Source organism: Mirounga leonina, unplaced genomic scaffold (genome assembly GCF_011800145.1).
Source record: "Mirounga leonina isolate KUSES-001 unplaced genomic scaffold, KU_Mleo_1.0 Mir_151, whole genome shotgun sequence".
NCBI lineage: Eukaryota > Metazoa > Chordata > Mammalia > Carnivora > Phocidae > Mirounga > Mirounga leonina.
The window spans coordinates 18,670,394-18,696,116 of NW_023270377.1; the positions used below are offsets into that span (position 1 = coordinate 18,670,394).

At 43.5% G+C, this 25,723-nt stretch overlaps 1 protein-coding gene across 1 annotated transcript in view; it reads right to left on the reverse strand.

Annotated features, from left to right (window-relative positions):
* The window catches only part of ARPC2 (actin related protein 2/3 complex subunit 2), a 29,550-nt gene extending 4,029 nt beyond the window's left edge, over positions 1-25,521 (reverse strand). The window contains exons 1-8 of the mRNA XM_035007157.1: positions 25,403-25,521; positions 25,104-25,185; positions 17,451-17,485; positions 15,360-15,472; positions 10,755-10,800; positions 7,460-7,646; positions 6,711-6,804; positions 1,226-1,352 (exon numbers count right to left, since the gene is read on the reverse strand). Coding sequence (XP_034863048.1) covers positions 1,226-1,352; positions 6,711-6,804; positions 7,460-7,646; positions 10,755-10,800; positions 15,360-15,472; positions 17,451-17,485; positions 25,104-25,177 — 676 coding nt within the window. The 5' untranslated portion in view covers positions 25,178-25,185; positions 25,403-25,521. The remainder of the gene's footprint in view (positions 1-1,225; positions 1,353-6,710; positions 6,805-7,459; positions 7,647-10,754; positions 10,801-15,359; positions 15,473-17,450; positions 17,486-25,103; positions 25,186-25,402) is intronic.
* Between the last annotated feature and the right edge of the window lie 202 nt (positions 25,522-25,723).

Sequence of the window (25,723 nt, forward strand, 5' to 3'; positions counted from 1 at the left end):
CCATCTATGCCCCGCCTGCTCCACGCCTACCAGCCTCTGCCTCTATGGCACAGCAGTCTCCTGAGAAGGTGGTACCACTGGCTGGGGGCGCGGGGGGCCTTGGGAGAAAACACCTTATTAGACATCAGCATTAGGAAACAAAAGCTGCCTATCTTCCATCCATGGTGCTTGAGCCTTCAGAGGCACTTGGTTCTGTGGTCTTGGGGTGAAAACGAGAGACTCTAAGCTCCCAGGACCTCAACTCTTCTCATGAGGACAGGTAGCAGGAGCTGCTTTGGCCGGGGGATGAGAAAAGCCCCTCCCATGGTGCCATGCACTGAAGCCCCCTGTAGCCACTCCGCCGTCTTCACCCCTCCCTTCAGCTTTCTGGAACCCTCTCCATCTCCTGTACCTACTCTACTCAGTGGTCTCGGCAGCAGTAAAATCCTCCAAGCGGGACGTTTGCTAACATGAAAAGGAATACCTCAAAAGAAAGGGTGGGACCTCTGTGTCAATTTGCCGAGAAGAAACGAACAGCAGGACAAGAGCTAACTATGTGGCATAGCGACTATACCGTTTCTGCAGCATAACGAGAAAGGCTGCCAATTAAACTGCATGGCATGCACTGTAAGCTGCGCCCCAGCCTCAAGGACAGTCAAGTGAAAGAAAACGTGTAGCTTAGAGGTCACGGAACATGGTAAGTCGGTGGGCTCATCACCAATAAACAGGTACACCTTCAGTACTGAGGTGACTTAAATTTCAGAAAAGGCAACATTTTAGTGGCATTGGGTGCAATGTGTGAATGAGCTGTTATTCCCAACTGTTAGCTATAATCAGAAGCCAAGCTCACTCGTCTGGAGTAACCATAAGAAGGGAAGACTTGAACTTCTTCAGTGGAGTAAGTGAATCATGGCCAGAGCTCTGGCTTAGTAAGCAAAAAACCAAGAAATGTCAAATGCAAGAGAACTGCCTCCCACCCAGCTGCTTAGTGATGTTCATGTGGTCCCGACTCTTAACACTTGACATCAGGGGCTCTATTTTTTCCCCCAGGATTTAAGAAAAACAGGGAAAAAAGAAAATGATTATGGCACACCCTCCTACAGTCAGAGCACGGGCATATGAGAACGATCTGGTACGCCTGCTTTTGCCCCTTTTCCATTTTAACAAAGGTCTGTGCCGTTTCAGGCACCCTGCAGGGGAAGCCACCAGAGGTGCACAACCTGGCATATCCCCCCAGCCTGCTCACCGAAGGTAATGTAGCCAATGTTGTCGCCCACGGCAGCATCGGTGTCTTTCAGCTCCAGAGGAGGTTCCCTGTGGCTAAAGAGGACCTGTGGGGCTGTGTGGCTGGCTCTGCGGCCTTCTTTGAACTCCTGCACAAAGCAACCAGAAGAGAGCGTGACGTGAGATGAATGGCAACTTCCACTACAAGGCTGGCCCTACGGGGTGTGACTTCTATAGCACCCCAGACTGGCAGAGGGCTAAGAAGAAACACCTGACATGAAGCAGGACAAGTGCCGGCTGCTACCGATGCGATCCGGATGCAAAAAGATTTCCCCAAAAGATTTATTTACTTAAGAGCTCATGCATGAGAAAGAGAGAGAGAGAGAGAGGAGTGGCAGAGGGAGAAGCAGACTCCCCGGTGAGCAGGAAGCCCGATGCAATGCGGGGGCTCCATCCCAGGACCCTGGGATCATGACCTAAGCCAAAGGCAGACGCTTAACCCACTGAGCCACCCAGGCGCCCCTGATGAGAGCATTCTTAATCCTGTTCCCTTTCTCTTGTTTGGGAATGACAGAGGCAATTAAAGTTCATCTGACACTAAACAGACAACGAACTGTAAAGCATTAGAACCAGGTTACATTTAGGATTAAGGACTACTGCTGATTGTTTCTTTTGATTTCATGTGAAGAGCCTGTATTTATCAGGAAATCTTGACAATCTCAGGGTTCATGGAACCTAGGCTCTAGCATGCTTAAGACTCAAGATAAAATCTTAACTCCTTTCATCTTTGCCTGAAAGCCCCTTATGAGCTGGCCCATTTCTCACCCCTCCCACCTCCATCTCTGCTTCTTCCCCTTTCTTGAAAACCAGGCTTTCTCAGGGCTCTGGACCTTTGCACAAGTCCTGTTTCATGGAGGTATCTTAGACCGTTACTGTTTAGAATCCACCAATCAGAACTTTAGACTAAATGTAAGCCCTTCTCAGGGTCAGAAGACAACGGAGTTAAAGAAGCTGAGTTGTTTTAGGGTTCGCTGAGAGGAGGAGGCTCTGTGACATGAGAAGTGAAAGCCTGACTGTTAATTCTGGTCTTGAATGGCTATAGACTCAATCACCACCACTCTGCCTAAGAGCTCATCATCCATAACAAAACGTCCCCACCCTCATCAAACGACAGGAAAATGAGGATGTAAAAACCAGGCCATTCCGCCCTATGTTTTAATCTTCAAACCTCAAGCTTTTCTAATGCATACATTCCTTTGTACATACCAAAGTGATACAAGGCATCCCTGTCTCAACCCAGATCTGCAAGAACAGAACTAGATTTTCCAGCAATGCCAGTAAAACAGGGTGATCCAAATTCACTGAGTGATAGCCGAAGGACGGAACCAAGGGCTAGGTAGTTCTAGGAGTACCGAAAGCATGCTAACAGGGCTGTTTTGTCTGCACTGCTCTTCTGCTGCTGCTCAGCTATGGCCTCCTCTATCCTGCCATCTCCAAAAGACTCGGGTAGCTGGCTGCCATCTCGTCGGGAGTTCCCATGTCTTCTAAGTCTCTACTATGGCAATTTACTATGCACTAAAGCATCTGGCTTCTCTACCAGGCTGTAAGCTCTGCAAGCCAAGGATCCTCCTTTATTACTCTGTATCCATTCCTCTTCCTTCAAAGAGGCTGGCTAGCACATGGCTTGCTGAATGAAAGTAAGCACTTTCTACCCTAGCTGAGTTACAGCTGTGGCACTGTAAAGGAAGGGACAGGAACAATGCTTCCGTTTGTAGGAAGGAAGAATGCGCACAGGGCAGCAAGCCCTCAGCAAATTAGTGGCAAAAGGATAACATCTGAGGAATTCTAACGCCCAGTCTGGAATCTCACCTGTTCCACCACCCTGCCTCCTGAGCTGGCACTGCTTGGCTTCTAAAGCTTGGTGGAAGATAAACTAACATAGCCAGGTTAGGTTAGCTCCCTATCCTTTGTTTCTCAAATGAAAAATATTCGGAGAGGTATGGAAGGAGTCAAGATCATTCAAAATGGAAATTCCTAAAGCAAAGCTTCTGAGATTACCCTTCTCTAGAAAACGTTACCTTTCATTCTGCAAAGGGGTTGGGAGGTTTTCTCACTTTTTATTTTTACTCTTTAGCACCCCCCCCGGGGCGGGGGAGCAGAGAAAATAGAACAGATAATAACTGCCAGATTTTTCTTGTGTTTAGTAAGTTTCTCGAAGGCTCCAAATCACTGGTACCTGTTGGCATTCATACCCAGATGGTGTGAATGTAAACCCATGGTGACCTATTAGCGTGGCTTCCATCAGTTCTGTGTACGGAAAATGACACGTGGATCTGGTTAAACATGCACGTCTGATTTGGGTCTATCCTTTCGGCGCTGTCACGTCTTTGTTTCTTCTTGGTACACTCTCTTAAATAATACTTAAGAAACAAATCAACCAACCCACCCGAACAGTTCTCCTTTTTCATTAAGGTCTTTGTCGTGCGTGTCAACAATGATGCCTCTTTTTTCTTCCTCCAACTAGGATGTCTTTTGAGTATCACAATACTATTTCTCTCTTCCATCAAAGCACAATTTATGATAGCAAGTTCAGAATAAATCCAAGTATACACAGAAACTGAGTATATGATAAAGGTAGCATCGTAAACTGGTAGTATAAACATGGGCCTTGAAACAATGGCTACTGAGACCAGTGGGTAGCCATTTAGAAAAAATGATGGATGCATCTTTCATACCATATACCAGGAGAAAACTCTGAACAGGTAATCAAAGATTATGTGTAAAATATGAAACTAAAAATACTAAAAAATAATACAGGTACATTTCTTTACAATCTTAGAGTAGGAAAGGAGTTTCTAACTATGACTCAAAATCTAGGAGCCACAGAAGAGACTGACTTAACTATGTGAAAATAAACTTCTGAGTTGAGGGAAAAAAAAACTCCACAAACTCTAATGACAAACTGGAAAAAATATTTGCTACTCCTACCATAGATAAAAAGCTAATCTCTCTAGTATATAAGAAATAGAGAAGATTAGCAACCCAATAGAAAAATGGGTAAGGATAGAGACCTCTCACAGGGAAGAAAAATAAATAGCCTTCAACCTAAGAAAAGATGTTGGACCTTGTTCCCAAGAGAATGTAGATACCATTTTTCATCTATCAGATTGGCAGAAATCCGAAAGTCTGACAACATACTCTGGGAAATCGGGCACTTTCATGCATTGTAGGTGGGAGGCAAAAGGGTACAACCTCCGTGGAGGAGGGTCTGGCAGTATCTACTAAAGCTCCTGACTTTCACTCAGTGCTCCCACTTCAGGAAAACATCCTACAGCTATAATCACACAGGCAACCAGGTAGACAGGGTTCTCAACATCCTATCTTCACACCTGCCTGAAAGGCAGATTGCTTGTGTCTTGTCCCTGAACATACAGAAACCAGTGGTCTCTGTTTAACTTTTCTTGGTTATGGGGCGGACGTTAAGATCTAAAAATATGAAAAATATTCTAGTTCACCATACTCTATAATCTCCAAAATTGTATTGTTCCTAAGGCTTTTCACAGAATGAGCAGTGACATGGTATCTACCAGACTTTCTCTAGTGCTCAGCTTGCATGCTGACAAAGATAATGCACCAAAGGCAAACACTAAAATATCCATGTGAGTGGGGAATGGAAACTCCGTCTTTTTCCCAAAGGCAGGAAGCATCCCTCAGAGTTGGCCTGCTGACTGCCAAAGCAGGAATCGTGTTCTGACCAAACTGGAGGTCCACGCCGGGAGGGGAAAACCCATAAAGGCCCACAGCAAGCAAGTCCGTGACGTGGAGGAACTTCAAACTGTCCCTGGGTCCCAGCATTCTGTGCTAGGCATCCACTGTTCTAGGAATTTAAAATAACGAAGTCCAGGAAAAGTGTCAGATGATTTATTTTGGAGTAAAATCTAACAAAATAAGCCCAGGTTTCTAAGGGCATTTCAAATAAATTGCCCCAGCCTTCGACTCCGTGGAGAAGGAGGCAAGGCAGATGGCTTCCCGAGCACAGCCTTTTCACAGCCCGGGACACCAGCTGGGGCTGCATGGTGCCAGTCCAGTCACTAACTAGAGACACTGTCAGTGCAAAAATGCAGAGACTTGCTTTTCCCTTTTAGACCAGTGCCCTACTGCATGTATTTTGAGGGAGGAGTTTAAATTCATATGCAAAAAAATACACAATACTCTCCTAAGGAACAAATCTCCTGTAAGCTCTCCAAGATACGGTCTGTTTAAAGCATAAAATGGAACAAGACTGGTAAAAAACGAGCCAAATCTAAATATATACTTCATAGCTTTTAAAATTAGTTTGTCAGTCTGGATTCAGCCCAATTTCTAAGCTACTGCATTTAATTCCCCTGTCATTTCTGCCTAAAAACAGATGAAATGCCTGTCTGGAAGCTTACATTTAGGACCCAAGATATAGGTCTATAGATCTGTGTGTATACACACACACTCTCTCTCTAAGTTTAGTACTCTCAAATGCTCAAAGTGTCAATATCCTAATTTTTCTGCATTGTGACTCCAAAATTAGAGTTTCTGATTAATTAGACTAAACACAAAAAGCCACTAGAGATGGATGAAATGGAGGCTCTCACTTTTGAGTATTTTCCTAGCCGCTGAGAGAGGATACCCATAAAATATCCTCACTACATTAAGCACAACCATTTTTCAACTCCATGTAGCAAAAAAGATTCTGTCCCGGAATTCTTAAATCTCTTCACCCTGCCAAGCAACACAATGAACGTACAAAAGGTGTTGGAAAATTTACCCACTGTACTAGATATTGAATGCTGAGCCATCTGGGAAGAAATCAGCCTGGTTATCACTTCAACGACAAGCTCTCATTATCTTAGCGCCAGCAACTGGTTAGCAGACAGCATGACACTACCACAACGGGGTGTTGTATCAACCTGGAGTCCAACTGTACCAAAATCCAATGACAAAATGTCCCACTAAGCCCCGTTCCTCTTCTTGGTAGGTGAGCTGCTTCTGAAGGAGGCGCTCTATGGTGACCTCAGGCAAACTCCGGCCAATCTGCCTCACTGTCCGCTCAACGACTCTACCCTAACTGATATATTATCTACTACTTAGGAATTTTCTAGAGATTCTGTTCTGAGAAGACTTTAGTACTAAATTAAGCCAAGAATGGACCTTGCCAGAAACTGCAGGAAGGGTAGGAAACATGACTAAGCTTTAAATCGAAGACCCTATGGCAGCAAGGGTGCTTAAAACTCAGTCATACCATTAGTATGTTTAATCCTCAATTCACTCTCCAGTCCAATCCAGTCCTGCAAAAGGCTAAAGGCACTAAGGAAAAACTACACGCAGTGAGTCTGGCGGGAGCTGTTTAATGAGATCTTCAACAAGTGCCGGCACCCTCAGAGTGGCCAGTTCTCTCTTCTACGCTCATGGTGCGCTTCAGTGCCAAGGTATAAACCACCACCATCGTGTCCCCCCACAAGATGTCCTATCCGTACCTGCATGAACACTTTTCCAATGACCACATCGTCATCATCCTTGAACACTGTGCTGAAGACTACTGTGACTCTGTCCTTTTTAGATTCAACGTACCTGAGGGGAACAAAACCCATGAGGTAAGAAGTACAGAATCAGCATGAGACTTTGTCAAGAACTCGATCTCCAAAGTGAAGTAGGTGGGTAAAGTCCTAAATCTCTTAGTTCATAAAACAAGGCAGCCAAGGGAGACTCAGTATGTATGACCAACAAAGTCAGTATAACACATGCATGCCCTGAGAGAGGCAGGAGAGGAAAATCACCCTGAGTAGCTGGTACTGACTTGTCTGTGTGGTAGGACATGGAATCTGGGGTCACTAACTCTCAGAACTTCACTTTAAAAAATTTCTTTATATACTAGGAGAGTCCTACTATGTAGAGGATTCAAGAGTTGCAAACACACAGAATGCACAGTCCCCTCTCCCTCCTCGTTACCCAGGCTGTATGACTGAAGGGGACCTTCAATAGTGGTGCCTTAAAGGAAAGCACTGGATTCCCCTTTCATCTTTTGCCAACTTCTGGTATCTGGAGACCAGCAGAAAGGGCCCCCTTTTCTCCTCTGTCATCTACATCCTGGCTTAAAGAATTTTATGAGAAAGACATGTTAGGGAGATTCACACAGTAGAGCTTAAGGTCTGACTTAACTGTGTATCTTTCAGTAAGGGCATGTTAACAGCCACACCCAGGCTTTAGGACCAAGTTCTATACTCACATGGTCTCATCATCCCTATAATGGATAACTGCCCTGTTCTCGCCTTCCTTGCCCTCTTCTTGGAATTGGAAATATTTCTCAAAGACAGAGGCAAAACAATTTCGTTTCAACATGCCAGCCTGATGCACAATGGAATCCTTGGATGCCGGCAGATTTTCAAGGTCATATAGCAAAGAGACATTGTACCCTGGAGAGGGGAAAAAAATCAAAAAACAAAAAAAACAATGGTTATATTAGCAACAAAACCAAAAAACTTTGCAGGTTCTAATGACATTTTATTTTGTGTCAGTGTCCATACTTTTAACCGAGGTAGATTGCTATCCATTCTCATCTGCCTCAAATGGCAAATGAGGTAAGATAAAACTTTAATTCTTATAAAACCACTGTAAATATATATGTAGCTAATTAACAAATGCTATGCAAAAATTTGAATCAATATCAAAGATGACTGATTACAAATAAGGAATAGGAAGAAGCCATAATCCAGGAACTTTAAGTAGAAATTTAGTGTTCTAGACACAGTAGTGAAGGGGGCACTTGTGTATGCTATCAAGCTATAATAATAGGAGTTACAGATTTTCCTCTGATGGTTTAACTGCCAAGTGCTAACATAAGTCAGCAGCTGGGTAGCTTTTTGATTAAAAAAACCCCCAAAAAACCCCTTACATACCATCACAAACCCTTTGTGGTAGGAGGCAAGGTATGGACAAATCTAAAAAATGTGTGCGCGCGTGTGTGTGTATAGTGTGTATACTTCCCCAGTAGCTTTTACGTGTAAATGCTATAAAAATTTCACAGTGTTTTAAAATATTTTACTTCATTTGATCTCTGTAAGAATTCTTTGAAGTAGGCAAGTCAGATATGGTTATTCCCATTTTAGAGGGAAAACAAGTTCAAAGGAGCAGAGTGCCATGCTAAATGCAGCATGATATAGAGGTGTAAGCAACTCTATTCTGAGTTGAATAGAACTGGGTCCAAATCCTGGCATTGCCACTTTGTGACCTTGGACAAACTATCTAACCTCTATAATTCCTGCATCTTATTTAAAAAGGGTGGTGAAATGGGGGAGGCCCTTGGGAAAATTTAGAGAGCGTTTAAGTATTTTAAAGTGCCTGGAACACAGTAGGTCATCAATAAATGGGACCCGAAGCCAAGTCTGCTGACCACTGCATGTCGAGTACGAGTTCCAGCAAACACGGTTAGGACAACTGATTAGTTAATCAAACAATTAATACATGCCAAAAAGCCCAGAGGTGGCTTTGCAAGAGTATCTGTACATCACTGAGGATCATTTCATAGTCTAGGTAACTGCTGGGAATAATTTTACCAGAACTGTATGGAATATCTTTTTTTAAAAAATTTATTTATTATTATTTTTTAAAGATTTTATTTATTTATTTGACAGAGAGAGACACAGCAAGAGAGGGAATACAAGCAGGGGGAGTGGGAGAGGGAGAAGCAGGCTTCCCGCCGAGCAGGGAGCCCGATGTGGGGCTCGATCTCAGGACCTGGAATCATGACCTGAGCCGAAGGCAGACGCCTAATGACTGAGCCACCCAGGCACCCCTGTATGGAATATCTTAAACATTTATACTTTGTCACTGTTTAATTTTTCCCCAAGAGCATTCCTGAGGTCTGTTTTTTGTTGGATTGATCTTCACGGAGAACATGGGCTATCTAAATCTCTGTTCTAGATTGTGCTAACATATTTTTGGCACTCCAATATTATGTAATACCAATCATCATTCCATTTTGGGTACCTGAAAACCAGATAGGCAAACAGACTACAGGATTAAAGATTAGACAGAAAACGAAAATATATAGTTGAGGTTTGTTAGTTTTAAGAAGCCAATAAAACTAAGTAAAACTATAGCTAAAGTCAGACTCTAAGTAAGGCTTTGATATGATAAAGAGAAACATACTGAGGACAGATTAAAAGTAAAAATCTAGTATGGCCTGGACAACTTGCCCAGACAAAGCCACAGAAAAACAGGAGACACACTACTTTCACATGTTTTTATACTTTGCACTTGTATGAACACAAGGTCTGCAATCTGGCAATGGCCTGTGCTTTTAGCAGGAAGTGGAAGAAAAGGCCCAGGGACAGAAACATAAGCACTCCAGTGGTTCTGATAGATTGTAGGATATGAGCTGGGTCAAGCATGCCCAAGAGTTCCAACACAATTTTTTCTGTTCTAGTTCTGTTTCTTTCTTCCTTCTTCTCTCTCTGAAATTCCTGATTCCCCTTAAAGCCTAGTGTTATTTATTTTTTGGTTTTTATTTCTCGATATACTTTTACCATCAATTTGGGGATGAACACATTCTAGTATTCTTTATGGACTGCAGTCAATGCTCCCACCTACAGTACTCCTAGTAACAAGTTACATCCCAAAGACCTCTTTCTGTATTTGGTATTTTGTTTCCACAGCATACAGAAGACAGGGGAAGGTCTTCTATTGGGACTGGTGAGGCATGTCACTTTATAAAAATGAAAATAAGCACACAAAAACCACACAAGGGTTGGGGGAGGAAATAAGCTAGCAAAAGTAACAGCTGTGAAAAGACAGATGTACTTCCTTCTTAGAACAATTTGCTAATCAAAGTACCACAGGACCAAATGCTAGTAATATTATGTTCAAAGGAACTTAACCCCTTGGTCCTCATCAGGGGGCCCAGCTAAATGCTTCAGAATTTGAGGCTACCACTTATTCACAGAGATGAAAACAGTGTTCAGTTTTTCTGCTTTAAATTTCCTGTAAAGCAGTAGGAACGTAGCTGTTGTAATCAAGGAAGGCCATGGTGTTTTTCAATTCCTCTGGCTGCAAAGAGGCTATTTATTCTTTATTACAAGAATGGGTTAAAAGGGGGGCTGAAATTTTTGTTCCTTGAATATGTGAGAATAGTTGTGTTTCCTTCTCCAAAAGTGCAGAGTACAGAAAATGGTACTACTAGGGGCTAGGGTGAAAACCAGTGTTTGCTCAGTCTCAAAAGGCATTTTAATCACCACGAGCAAACAAAAGTGGCTCACTGGTTGCAAGTTACTTGGCTCCACCACGTAAGTGTTAAAAATGACACACATCAGTTCTGCAAACCACACCGTGTACCACTACTGGACAAAGTAAAGCCCCTTAAAAACTATTTTTATGGAGAGGGTTGAAGTGCGAACTGGGCTCAGGCAGAAATATTTGTAAAATGAACAATATTTAAACGAAATGCTTTGGTTAAAAAATAGCAGAGTACAAACATGACAGGTCTCTTTCCATGTCACTCCACAGTTGCTCATATTACTACATACCTGATTCGGGATTTACCAGGAAACTCCCGTACACCCTCTTTAATAACTAGAAAATACAAAAACAAATGTTAATCCAAAGGTCATGATAATGTCATTATTTTTTTATTTTTATTTTTTAAAAGATTTTATTTATTTGACAGAGAGAAAGAGCACAAGCAGGGGGAGTGGCAGGCAGAGGCAGAGAGAGAAGCAGGCTCCCCGCTGAGCAGGGGATGGGACTCGATCCCAGGGCCCTGGGATCATGACCTGAGCCGAAGGCAGTCGCTTAACCAACTGAGCCACCCACGCGGCCGATAATGTCATTATTTTTAAAGCACTGTATTTGCCACGCTTCTTCTAAGACAGAATTTTTCATTTGGTGGATGGGACACTGAATACACAAGGGGAAGCAGATATATCTGAGTTCCCAAGCAAGTCACTCATGGAATTGAGATTAAATCCAAAAGGTTAGGGGCACCTCGGTGGCTCAGTTAAGCATCTACCTTCGGCTCAGTACATGATCTCAGGGTCCTAGGATCGAGCCCTGTTCAGCAGGGGGTCTGTTTCTCCCTCTGCCTCCTACTCATGCTGTCTCTCGCTTTCAAATAAATAAATAAAATCTTTAAAAAACCCCACAAAACCTTGCTTAAAAAAAAAAATCCAAAAGGTTAATCTAGGATGTGTTTTTCAATCAAGCTCATCTTTTACTCTTTTAGGACCTGGTCACGCCCTTTGTATGTTCTCTGTTCTCCTCCTGTATATCGCATATTTGCACACAATCATTTTTGTTTTCAAGAGTGCAAAAGGATGTTAAACCCAAGTGAGAGTAGATTATGTTAGTTACCAACTAAGTACAGGCTGAACCAGTAACCCAGGTGAGTGAAGAGATAAAGCCAGAATTGCTGGGAACAGATTCTAGTTAGCCTGCTTATCTTGCAAGCCTTAGAATTATTTAGCTCATCATCAGTTTTATGACAAAAGACAAGAGATCACTGAACCACAGCCATTTATTTATACTGGTGGGTCCACAGAAAGCTGTACTCTCTAAATGTCCCTCCCCTCAAACCAATACTTACTGCTGGCTACTCTCCAGCTTTGGGGAGTAAATGATAAAACAAGAACCCTTTATACACCTTCCTATTTCTCTGTCAGAGCGACTGCTTTACCCGGTGGAAACTGTTCCTAGGCTGACAGTTGTAAGAAACAAACCTTTTGGAAGGACTAGTTCAGACTTACATGTTATATAGGCTACATTAAGCAGTAGAAAAAAGCAGCTATCAGATGATAGAAAAAAATAAACATTAGAGCCATCAGAACTTAATAACTTTTTGGTATTTAGTAGTCTTGTTTAAGAGGCAAAACAGACATGGCTTCTTTTTTTTTTTTTAAGATTTTATTTATTTGACAGAGAGACAGGGAGAGAAGGTAACACAAGCAGGGGGAGTGGGAGACGGAGAAGCAGGCCTCCTGCGGAGGGGAGAGCCTGATGTGGGCTGGATCCCAGGACGCTGGGATCATGACCTGAGCTGAAGGCAGACGCTCAACAACTGAGCCACTCAGGTGTCCCAGACATGGCTTATTCTCAAACCTCATTAAAAACATACTTAGGGAGGGAAGGTGTTGTCACTATTCCACAAGGGAAAACGGAGGTCCATGTATGTAACAGTATATTTAAGATTAGTACAACAGGCTGCAGGGTTTTGTCTCTAGACATTTAGTCAATTTCTCAACACTATCTCACCACAAACACACTAATGATCCTCTGGAATTTTCTAGGATATCAAAAAAAAAAAGGAAAAAAAAAAGGACACTTAATCTATGACAAGTTACCAAATTAAAAGTGAACAAAAGCATTAACTTTTGTTTTAATTGTAAGAGTTACACATGCAGGTTTTACAGGATTCCATCAGCCAGAGAAAAGCAGTGCTAAAGGCAGGTAGTCCTAGAAGGGAGCTCCCATGTGAGCAGGCTCTGGTCTTTGCACCCACTCATGCCTGCATATGGGGGCTGGCAATAAATAGAGCTGAGTGAATATTGAGGTTTTTTCCTAATCTTACTTTCCATGTACCCTCTAGATATTAAAAAAAAAAAAAAAGCGCAGCAGCAAACCATGTATTTTACGTCCTGTTTGAAAAAATTACCACATGGTGAGGTTCTTTCCTTTCTGTTCTTAAATACTCTTTAATATTCCACATATTTATTTTACCACTTTCCTATAGCTGGAAGAAATTCTCTATCTGCAAACTATGAAAACAGAACAGACCTCAACGCCCGACTGTGAGCACACTCGTCTGTATATAGGCAAATGACAAGTAATGCCACATGCAGTTCCGACCTGGTGACCATACAGCCACTGTAAGGTTATCTCGTTTAGAGAAGAGGAACTGAAGGGAGCGGTTAAGGTCACAGAGTTTGTTGGTGGCACAGAGAGCGCTCACCTTTAGGTGCATCATATACTACTTCTCCTAAAGACTCTTGCGGTGGGGGGAGTAACAGGCATATCCCAGAAGAATTTTAACTAGCATGGAATCTCTGAGCTGCAGTACTGCACCGTGTGTCCTGTGGGTACTTGGAGGAAGGGGAAATTCGATGTGGAAGAAAAAAACATAGCTCCTAAGATTTAGTTTAATTCCAAGCTTAATATTCTGAGATCTGAAAGGTTCTTAGAGCCAAACATACCCTGTTTAACTCCTCTGCTCCTTCCACTTGGCAAAACCAGCCAACGCTTCCCTGTTGATATCACTTGCACGTGTAACCACGATTCACTTTTCTACTGAGTGCCCCCCTCTTCCAACCTGACACCAGGAGATAGGTGGAGGCACCCCATCAGTCCTCACCATTAGACTTTCCCACCCTAGCAGCAGGGGCTTTCTGCCTTGAAAAAGGGCCTGGGCAAAGTAGCAAGCTTCCTCTGGTTATCACAGGCTGGTCACTGTTTAACCAACCCAGAGAGCCATTCACTGGGTACTCTGCTCCAAAACTGTGAGTGTTACTTGCTCCACCCACTTGGGCGGGTGGGGTTGGGTGGTTGACCCTGTGGGAGCTACAAGAATAGCACTGTGTTGTGGAGTTCCAGTGTGCAGAAGGCACAGACTGGAAAGATTTAAGAAATCTAGCTTTAACGCTTTCTTTCACTTCCAAAGATTATTATTATCATTGTGCCTGCATCTTAAAGAGAGAGGACTGTCTGGGGAGAATGATTACACAATTTTGAGTTGTCTGTTCAAAGCTTTAACAATTCTTTTCAGGTAGTCATTTTATGGTTAATCAAAAGCGGGGCCACTTTAACGGTCACTTGTTCCCTTTTGTTAATCTGGTAAAGGGAGTCGGCCACTAACTTTTATAGAATGATCCTTCATATGTTTTATGAGACGAGGTCTTCCTCCTGAAGCTTTTCTTTCAGATAAAATCACCCCGAATACAAATTCTCTACACATCTCTTCTTCCATTGAACTTAGGAGGCAAATGAGAAAAAGTTTTGGCTCTTCCCTTGAATTGCTGGGACAGATCAACTGCTTACGAATAACTAAGAAAAACGACTGCCTATGGCTCTTGGGACTGTATTTAATATCAGTTTTGGTTTTAATACCAAAATATCATTGAGATGGATTTTGATCTTTTTTTTATTGCAAACAGCCTTTTCATTGCATAAATTTTAAATATTTCAAAAGCTACTGCTCTTTATCAGAAAGAAAATAGAAATAGCCGTATCTTCATTCACCGCATTAAGGAGAACCTAGCTTGTTAAAACTAAAAGATAGCTGAAAACTGATTCAGGAACTGAGTCATACTTCCTGCTTTGAGACCCAACCACAACGTGTGCACACTAGTGTAACAGCATTTTCTTTCTTCCATAAATGGCTCTCCCCAGAGCAAATACAGTTCAACAGGAACCAAACCTGCTACTTTAGCTCTAGAAAGAAGCCCGTGAATGAGGCATGGCCATCAAGAATTTCAAAATACATGGACAGCCTTTCTCACTTCCCCAAAGGTAGTCATAGGGACGAAGAGAAACTTAAAGCGGCCAGCTCTAAAGAAGTTTAAATCAAAAAATTTAAAGGGCAGATTTGCGCTTAAATTTCCAGAATGAGAAATTAAGACCATAAACTTTAAAGGCCAGAGCTGTATACCTGCTTCACAATATTATAGAAATAGAATGAAACCCATCTATCTTGAGATAGCTATTTCTTAAGTAGGCTCCACAATGTGGAGCCCAACGCAGGGCTTGAACTCACGACCCTGAGATCAATACCTGAGCTGAGATCAAGAGGTGGATGTTAACTGACTGAGCCACTCAGGTGCCCTGTGATAGCTATTTTTATAGTGGTCAAAGAATGTATTCTTTGGTGTATTTTTGGGGAACTAAAGTTGTTTTTGTTTTCATTGGTTAGGGAACACCTTTATTTTTCTAGAGTAATGAACAACAAGCAAAGCTCCAAAGCTTTTTCTGAAAAACACGCTTCTTTATATCATTATGGGTCAAGAGCCCCTGGTTAGGTGAGCAAGCTGTCCGGAGTGGCCAGTGCCAGTAGGCGTGACCAGTGCCACAGACCTTCTAGGAGTGGCAAGCTGCCAATAAGGTGAAGAGGAAATAAAGAGTCCCAAGGAAAATGATGTGGAACATACCTCATCAGCACCATGTGCCTGAAGTTCCTTGTAGAATTTCAAAGAAATACTGACCATCACTTTTGTTTTGTCTCCATTAGGATTTGAAATATGATAGAGGACTCCATCGAAATCTGTGAGGAAAGTAAATAAAACTGCTTAACTTGGGAATGGGAAATAAGATCTCAAAGCACCTGCCTACCTTGTTACAGGCCACAAGGAGGTCCTCCTTGGAAGCAGGCATATGAGTAGAATGGTATTTATTTTAAATCCATGCAGAAAGTCAGCAAAAACACTGGGATAGAACTATCAAGTACTTATCTCTTTGCTCTCTTCTAAAATTACAAAACTATTCTTACCTTCATCACAGCTTGGTATTGAAAGTATTTTTTTTAAAAAGCTTTTGCTGGGATGTATTTTATTTTTTTTAAAGATTTTTTATTTATTTATTTGAGAGAGAGAGAATGAGAGAGAGAGCACATGAGAGGGGGGAGGGTCAGAGGGAGAAGCAGACTCCCTGCTGAGCAGGAGCCTGATGAGGGACTCCAAGAGTCCCGGGACTCCAAGATCATGACCTGAGCCGAAGGCAGTTGCTTAACCAACTGAGCCACCCAGGCGCCCTGCTGTGATGTATTTTAAACAAACCTACAATATAACGTATAACGGACCCCTAGTTTCCTCCATGTGACCTCAACAATTATCAACACATGGCCAACCTTCTTTCATTTAGACGTCCCCTCCCAACGATTTATTCTAAAGCAAATCTGAGACATCACATCATTTCATCCATAAGTATTTCAGAATGTATCTCCAATGATAAAGAAGGATTTTTTAAAAAACACAGCTACAATACCATTGCTATGCCTAAATTTTTAAAAACAACCTCTTACTATCAAATATCCAGTCAAGTGTTCAAATATTCTACCCCCCCCCCCCAAAAAGGTTTTAAAATACTGTTGTCTTATTTGAATTAAGATCCAAATAAGGCCCCACACTGCATTTGGTTATTTCTTAAATTTCTTCTAATCTATATCCAGGCCTCCCCTCTCTTTGGCTTCTGTCTTTCTACAGTACGGAGAGGATTTACCCTGTGTAGTCCCTGAAGCCAGGTGCTGAATGCCATCACTTTAGGGAGACATGGCATTGCTAGTTAGTGGGAGGGGACAGGGATGGTGCCTGGCCTCCAGTCACAGCACTTCAGAGCTGCAAAAAGTCTTCCAAGATCTAGTCAAGTATCCTCACCTTATAGAGGGTGATTGTTTAACTCCTCAAAGTCCACACAGCAAGTGAGTAGTATCAATATCTAATTCTTTTTTTTTTTTTTTAAGATTTTATTTATTTATTTGACAGAGAGAGACACAGCGAGAGAGGGAACACAAGCAGAGGGAGTGGGAGAGGGAGAAGCAGGCTTCCCGTGGAGCAGGGAGCCCGATGTGGGGCTTGATCCCAGGATCCTGGGACCATGACCTGAGCCAAAGGCAGACGCTTAACGAATGAGCCACCCAGGCGCCCCTCGATATCTAATTCTTTTTTTTTTTTTTTTTAAAGATTTTATTTATTTGAGACAGAGAGAATGAGAGAGAGAGAGCACATGAGAGGGGGGAGGATCAGAGGGAGAAGCAGGCTCCCCGCCAAGCAGGGAGCCCGATGCGGGACTCGATCCAGGGACTCCAGGATCATGACCTGAGCCGAAGGCAGTCGCTTAACCAACTGAGCCACCCAGGCGCCTCGATATCTAATTCTTAACAGGGAATAGAAAGCAGTAACCTCTCTCTGCCTTGTTGAACAGGTCTCTAGTATTTTCCATGTTTTCTCGCTACTCTAGTGCTAGGCAAACTGAGATGAAGACTGCCTGAAAACAGTAATTTAGCATTTCCAAATTAAAAAAACTTGAGTTTATACCACAACAGTAAGCCCAAACTTCTAAAATATCAGCAGGTAACTTTACACAGTTCAATAAATCCATGAAATAATTATCTAAAACAAAGACCTCGAAAAGACTTGACAATCAAGGGATAGTACCCCAAATCTCAAAACTTATTTTAGGAATGATTTTGTTTTCTATTTTTATATTGTGCCTTCTCTTAACAGGGCTGAAGGAAGGACACTTACCCGCAAATGTTACTTCTACTGCTTCTGGTTTGTTACTGCAAAACAAAAAGAAAAGTCCCTTAGTTAAGATAGTTGTATTGCTGCTTGGCTTCAAGGGGACTTGCAAAGACTTCTGAGCTTTATTTCAGATAGAAGCATTCTGGACCAATCTTATGCTTACTGCTGACGTGAGAACACAACTCATTTTCTCATGTACCTGAACCTTTGGGCTCACTTAAGGTGGAGGATACTTTTTTGTAGCAGGACAGATAGTTTTTGTTTTCCAGCTGCTGTCGAATCTTTGTCATGGTTGGTGCTTAGCTTCAGTTCAGAATTCCTTAAGACTATGATATGCACATTTGCATACGTGAACTACAAAATGCTATCTTCTGATCAATGTCTCCCCCACAGGACAGTAGTGATGGACGTGGAGGTAGTACATGCAGGAGGAAAGCTGCTAAACAGAACGCAGAATTTTTTTTTTTTTTTTAAGATTTTATTTATTTATTTGACAGAGAGAGACATAGCGAGAGCAGGAACACAAGCAGGGGGGGTGGGAGAGGGAGAAGCAGGCTTCCCGCAGAGCAGGGAGCCCGATGTGGGACTCGATCCCAGGACCCTGGGATCATGACCTGAGCTGAAGGCAGATGCTTAACGACTGAGCCACCCAGGCACCCCAGAACGTAGAATGGTTTTAACTCACTAAAGATGAAAGGATAATTCCAGGCCATAAAACAAAACAGGAAGTTCTATACCATTTCAAAGACAATCTCTAAGTCTTCCTACACGTCTTTCCCTCTCCCTTAATGTCACCCAAGTATTTAACACTCTACTTCACGAAGCCCTCTGCCTGGTTCTACCCTAGTTTTGTTTTGAAATTCCTGTGCTGCACCTGCATAGAAAGCATAGCACAAAGTAACACTGTGAAATCACTGGCAACAGTCAAGACACCAATTTTCCAGCTTTAGTTTTTCATCAGGACCATGTTTTCAGACAAATTAACACCTGCACACCTTTATTTTCTCTTATTCATCTATAAAATGGGAGAATACAAGTGATCCTACCGACCTCATAGAACTGCTAAAGATAAAGCAAGAGAACAGATATGAAACTTATCCTGGAAGGCAATGACAACAGCCTGATACTTTCTGTGCAGACCCTGCTCAGCCTCGAAGAGAAACTTCTACTTGATAAATGCTACAGAGTTACTACCTAGAAGGCATGACATACATCCTAGCTATAAACAATCATGGTCAATTAACCTCCCATGAAAAGCAACCTTATGTGATTTCCCCACTTCTCAAAGCCCAATGGTAGGAAACAAAGGAAGACTCCACGTTTTTTGTTTTAGAGATTTTTTATTTATTTGACAGAGAGAGACAGTGAGAGAGGGAACACAAGCAGGGGGAGTGGGAGAGGGAGAAGCAGGCTTCCTGCTGAGCAGGGAGCCCTATGTGGGACTCGATTCCAGGACCCTGGGATCATGACCTGAGCCAAGGCAGATGCTTAATGACTGAGCCACCCAGGCGCCCCAAGGCTCCATGGTTTTATCTCTAACTACCTAGGACTCTAATGATTCCACTTTGTTTTATGGACCAGCAGACAAGACACACACATTTCCACATTTATCCTTGCCTAATTTGCTCAAGACCTCACCATGAAGTACATCTTTTTTACTTCTTTTTACATCAAGTACATCTTTTTACTACTTCCGCTCCCCTACCTGTAAAGGGCACCATGACTGAGCTGCCCTCTAGGTTGCTGGGAAATAATGGAATACACAGGGGGGTTTATGAGTGTTAAAAAGCTGCTGCAGATGTTATACAATACCGTTCCAGGAAACTAGCTTCTATGAAGTGTACGTTAGCCCTGCTGAAAAATCAACCAATATAAGTCACATACAGAGTTCTACTCTACTCTTTCATCATAGCCATCCATGTGTGGTTTAGGAGAATCACTCTGGGAGACTCTAAGAATGAAAGCACCGAGTGGGTTTACAGAGAAGCAGTGAGTTCAGAATATGATGAAAAGAGTGAGATGAAAACTTAAACTGCTTCTGATCTTTCATTTGAAACTACAGCCAGGAGACAAAGACAATGAATGGCCAACCACCATTCCTCACCTCTAAAAAGCCAAGAGCAAAGGAAGAAGCAGCACAAACATTAATCTAGGGCTCACCTGAATGAATTATGAAGAGGCTGCACAATGGGAGGGAGCACCAAAGTATATTTTCCTGGGGAAGGGTGGCTATGCCAAAAAGTCAGGGTGGAGGCTTGTAAAAGTCCATATTGCATCACTTAGTAGGTGGCTGGGTTTTTCTTTTTTGTTTTTTTTTTTTTTAATCCTTAGGTTTTAACTCAGCCAACGAAGGGCTGAGTTCCTCACTCTCCTACTTCAACAGATGGAGAAAAATTAGGTATAAATAAAAAACCTTAGGGTTCCAAGCTATAAACATTAAAAATTTTTGGAGTCCAATGCAGGGCTTGAACTCATGACCCTGAGATCACGACTGAGCCGAGATCAAGGGTTGGAAGCTTAACTGACTGAGCCACTCAGGCGCCCCCCCAACCTATAAACATTTTAACTGAAATTCTGAATTTCTCTAGGCTGTAAAGTTCCCTAAGCACATATCCCCACTGGGAGAAGTTGCTTAGGAAGAGCTATACCAAGTGGTTTGCTGCCTGACTCGGGAATATTTGTCAAATCACCGCCATTAATATTTTAGTTTACTATTTGTGGCTGCACAATAGGTTATAGAGAAGATAGGCTGTAAAGGAGAGCATTTGTCCAAAGGAGTCTTCCTGAGAGGTCATGTGGGTCATGTGCCCCAACAAACAGAACATAGCAAGAGTGAAATATACCAAACAGGATGGTGTGTCAATTCCAAGACCAGGTGTTTGTTATTTACTTCTGTGGTTTAAAACCATGGAGCTAGAGGGGAATAAGACTGGTCTGGGGGGAAAGGGCACCACTTTAACAAGCCCAAAAGATAAACAGATTAAGTTATTTTTTTGTTTTACCATCTGCTAAAGTTTCAGATGCTGGGAATGAGTTTAATCACAATAAAAGCAAGTCCTTAAGAGCTGACAGTTCAATTCAAGTCCTGTCACTTACTGGCTTTGTACAAACCACACTCAATGTTGTTCAGATATTGCTGAGCCTCAGGTTCCTTTTCTAGAAAATGAAAATTAAAAGGTTGTTGTGAAGACTAATTGAGATGACATGCGTACAGGAAAGTTTCCCAACCAGTGTCTTGTGACTAAGTTACAGACATGCTGAGATAATGATCCTCACAGCCCTCAGGGCCACCCAGTAGCAGGAGCTCTAGGCTAGACCATTTACTCAAACGTGCCATACAAATATCATGTTGTGTGTGTGACAGATCATAAATAAGGTTAGAAGTCCCCAGTGAAGGGTATCTGCACAGTGCTTAATGAATTAGTCTACTCCTTCCACAACTCCCAAGAGGCCCAGTTTTCTCAGCTGTAAATGGGAACTGCTGTCACACAGGCACATTTTGAAATCAAATGAAGTTATGATTTCAAAGCTTAGAGCAAAGTGTCTAATTCATAGACGGTGATCGATGAATTAGTTTTTCTTCTACGTGAAGTCAGAAGAGACCAGACTTTGAAGCCATCCATGGTTGGGAGAAGTTGTGGGATTGTGCTAACTCCCAGAATCAGGAATTGGTCAGCACTGTAAGGAGAAACAGAACAGTGTTGTGATATCCAGAATCCTAGAGCAAACCGGCTAGATAAGTCCTCAGGGTTACTGACTGGATAGCACAAGACACTAAAATACATTCAATTCATTCAGATGGGTTTCAAAAGCTATTCTTAAAATCCTTAAAGAACTCCTGACAACTGTATTTTCCATTCCTCTTTTCTCATTAAGGATTTTGGAGTTTCTACTCCTGAATGCATCCAATTCCCCATCCGGGCACTTATGTGCCTCTTCTACTTACCCCTTCTATGAGCCGAATGAGAGAAATTATTGAATTCGGCTATCTCACCGTAAAGTTTTCGATCACTCTCCAGTTAATTCCCCTATAAGGCTCCCATCAACCTATTTGAGCCAAGACTAAAAAATGTGGTCCTTACTCTCTGCTAAGCCAGATCTCAAAATATGCAGAACAAAGATGATCTAAAAGCTGATTCACACAGTATCAGAATAGTGATAAATTAAGCACCTAAAGAAATTAAGATCCATTCCACCTGGCCTCATCCATTCCTTCAAGAGAATAGTTACTGAGCTAACTATACATACAGTGAGGATGCTGGGAAAGAAAGAGGACCAAAGTGATAGGCCCTGCCCTTAAGGAGTCATCAGTTTCTTGGAGTATAGCTCTGGAGCTTCATGCACAAAGCGGTGCGGAGGAGGTCAGAAGCCAGGCAGCAATGTGCAACTATAATGACCTGTAAAAAGACCAACCAGACCGGGCGCCTGGGTGGCTCAGTTGGTTAAGCGGCTGCCTTCGGCTCAGGTCATGATCCTGGAGTCCTGGGATCGAGTCCCGCATCGGGCTACCTGCTCAGCAGGGAGTCTGCTTCTCCCTCTCCCGCTCCCCCCTCCTGTGCTCTTTGTCTCTCTCACTCTCTCTCAAATAAATAAAATCTTAAAAAAAAAAAAAAAAAAAGACCAACCAGACCATTCCATTTCTTCTAGATGTTTAAACAATGTCCCAATTCCAAATCACTTCAAATCAGTCTGTCTCTCTGAGGACACATGCAGCGTATTTAGGAATCAGAACAAGGTATCAGCAAGATTTAATTTATTCCTTTCTCAAATTTCTCCTCCCACAGTCCTTGCCCACCCCAACTGGCACGGCTTGCTTCACTCCCCCTCACACAATCACAGAGCCTCACAATATGCACAGCTGTGGCAAGGAGCCAGCATGCACTTAAAATCAACAGCAATTCGCATCTGACAGCATTTCCTCAATTCTGGACTCCAGACTTGAAGTTGACAGGCCTAGCTTCTGAGGCTGAAAGGTTCTTGTATGTATACAGTAACAAAAAATTAAATTAATTTGCCAGATTATTTCTGTTTTAACTGGGCATCTGGGTAAGAATTCCTAAATGAAAAGGCAATGCTGTTGACAAGACCTGCACAAGCTTATTTGCAGTGTTGAGCATGGCTTCTTAATCAGCATATTCTCATAGTGTGTATGATGTCGAGTAGACAATTTACCAATAATTACCATTTTGTGACGATATACGAACCATTCCAATAAGCCATTTTCCCCAGGAGTGTGGTAGGAAAAAATAAAAAGCAATTTGTTAGGAATGAATCTTAGGCTTTTTCGGAACTGCCTCCAAATTAAAAGGTGATCATGCCTAAATGTTCAACAGTTTAGATTAACAATTGCTTTACCCAAAGTTAGTTTAGACTCTTAGTAGGATGTTATAGGCAACATTCAGCAGGATGGTCTGAGGCATCATTTAAAAAAAAAAAAATCAACCTCAGTAATTTTCCTGCAACTGTATTTTGAAGCATATACCACAGACTATCTCATGCTCGCATGTTCAGTAGCTTCAACAGTGCTACTGCTGTTCAATAGAACTTTCTGCAAATAGTGGAAATGTTCTACATGTGTTCTGTCCAAATATGGCCGCTACTAGCCACATGTGGGGGCAACTGAGCACTAGAACCGTGGCTGGTGTGAGGAAGCCACGGTTACATCTGCAATCCCACCTACCTCCTACCTCCTAGGCCTGCTATCAGGGTCTCTTCAAAGATCTTCAGAGCTCTTTTCTGCAGAGTATGTTTTGAGCCCACTTAAAGTCACATCTCAAAGGGAAGACAGGCCACAGTAAAAGCCAAAATTTGCTGCCCTGCCCCAATATCCAACATTGCTATAACATATACTTCGTTAAGAAATGTCTTAGAAGTTCTAACTTATGCTTCCAGACTTGAGTGCCTATTTTAATTCCTCTGAAACGGTACTTTGTTAAGAGTTAATTTTTTAAAAGGAAAAGAGCTGATGTTCTGGATAATGGGCTTCATTTTGGAATCACAAATACACAAATAGATGTGAATGTACTTCTACACTACAAGGCATGCTTCTACTTGAAAATGAACAGACATTTATCTTGTAGATCAGCTTATAACCACCCAGGTCTCATTCTTTGCTAGTCTGAACTCGAGAATGCACTTAACAGATTCAGCTGTGAAAATGCAGAAGTTAATTTAATTTCCTCCGATGTGCTACACTGCTCAAAAGAAGTACCCAGCCATCACCCAAAATAAGACTCTGAGCTGATTCACTCAAACATTTAAAATGCAGAGGAACTGGTGAGACTGAAGACAAGAAGCAAGTTAGCTTCAAATATAAGTAACTGCAGCCCCTGGCAGGAAACAGCAGCTACTGCTTACTGTAAGCCTTACTTCAACTAAAGCCATGCTTTACTTTACAGATAAAATCTGTGACCTTATAAAAGAGACAAGAGACACAGTCTGTTCAATTTAAGCAGTGGGTTAGAAGTATTTTTTTTAATGCCTCCAAGCCACAAGTTCATTATGAGCACTTTAGAATTTCCCCTGCACCAACCCTTTCCCATCTGCAGATCTCCAAGTACTTCTTTCTTATGACTAGTTCCCAGTTCACCAGAAGGTTTGCACTTATTTCCTCAACTCTGTAACCAAGAGGCGAAGCCCAGGGAAACGAGGCAAAGGGGCTGGCTACAGGCCACCGAAAATTAGAAGCTAAAACCAGATCCTTGGCTCACGTTTTAAATATTAGAAAAGCAAAGCAGCTTCGGGGAAGGAGGCTGTTTTCTACTGATTCTTGTGTTTCACAGAGAAGGCTGCCTTAGAAATATGTACTAACCTACCTTTAAAAAGGCCAATGATAAATAAAGGTTATCTGAGAACTTTATAGACTTTGGATGCTTCTAAGTGTGTACCTGGGCCAGGATTACCACATTAAAAATCACAGACCAGGGGTTTTATATTAAGAGTTTCAAAGATAAATGGGTGGGGAGAGAATTAGAACCTCAGAAGAGAGATAAGGGAGGGGTGTGAATGGGGAGACTATCAGCTTTGCTTGAGAAATATGTAACAAAATGGCCAGTGTGTCTTAACAGTAGGGTTCGGGAAGGGAAACTACACAAGTCGCGTTTTTCCGGCTGCACGACTGGGTCTTTCAGTCTTGCCTCCAGCTCCTTTAGACGTTGGGGTGGGGGTGGGGGTGGGGCTGGGGAGCGAGAAGGCCGGTGGGGACGTGGGCCTGCATCGTCTTCCCTCCTCCAGTCCTGGGGATTCCTGGAAACTCCTTCCAACCCAATCTCAAACGGGCTTTCTTGGGGTTCAGAACAATGACGGGGAATACAGAGATAAGGGGTCCCCTGCTCGCTCCAGAAGGCAATGGGATCCTCCGGCCAGAGTTCCGGCCCCAGCTGCCCTCATGTCCCACAGGTCTCCTGCCCTTTGGCACGCGCGCTCCGGTCCACTCGCCGCTTCCGCATCCTTCCTCCAAGCCTCTCCCCACGCATCTCTGCCCCTCACCCCACCGCGCCCAGTCGCCTCCCACGTTTACCCCGCCAGGGCCGTCCCCACACCCGGCCAGGTCTCCCACCTCGTCCCTCCAAGTCTGGGGGAACTGAACGACACTGCGGACTAGCAGGGGTCAACTCTGCCTCCCCCGCCACCCACCGGCCCCGGGCGCGCGCTCACCCGGCGGCCGCGTTCTCGAACTTGAGCGCGAGCGTCTCCTCGATGATGCGGTTGTTCACCTCCAGCAGGATCATGGCGGCGGCTGCCCCGGGCAGGGGAAGGAAAAACAAGGGAAGGTGAGGGTGGGTAAGGGAGGAAAGGACGGAGGGAGCGGCCCTGCTGCCCCCTGAGGAGGGGGGTTGGGTGGGGTAGGAGGTCAGGGGAAAGGAGAAGAGGGACCGGGGTGGGAGGGAAGGGGAAGACGCGCGCGCTCGCCCTCGCACGCACTGACTGTGGAGACGCCCACCCACCCGACCGACCTGGCCCCCGAAGCCTGAACCCGCCTGCCGAGCCGCCGCCGCCACCGCTGCCGCCTCACCGACAAGCCCGGTCCCCGCCCAGCCCCCGGCTCCAGCCGGCCACTTCCGCTCTCACACCCACTTCCGCTCGCTGCCCGGACGCGCGGCCCCGCGGCGCCATTTCCGCTTTGACCCCTCGTGCACGCGCACGCAGGGGCGCCGCGGAGGCTGGGCTGGCGCATGCGCGACCCTCACCCCATCCCCCGGTTCCTTCCGCTTTCCCACAGCCTCCCCTTCACGTCCAGCTCCTGCAAGTTTGTCTCCTCGTCAGCTGTCATTCTC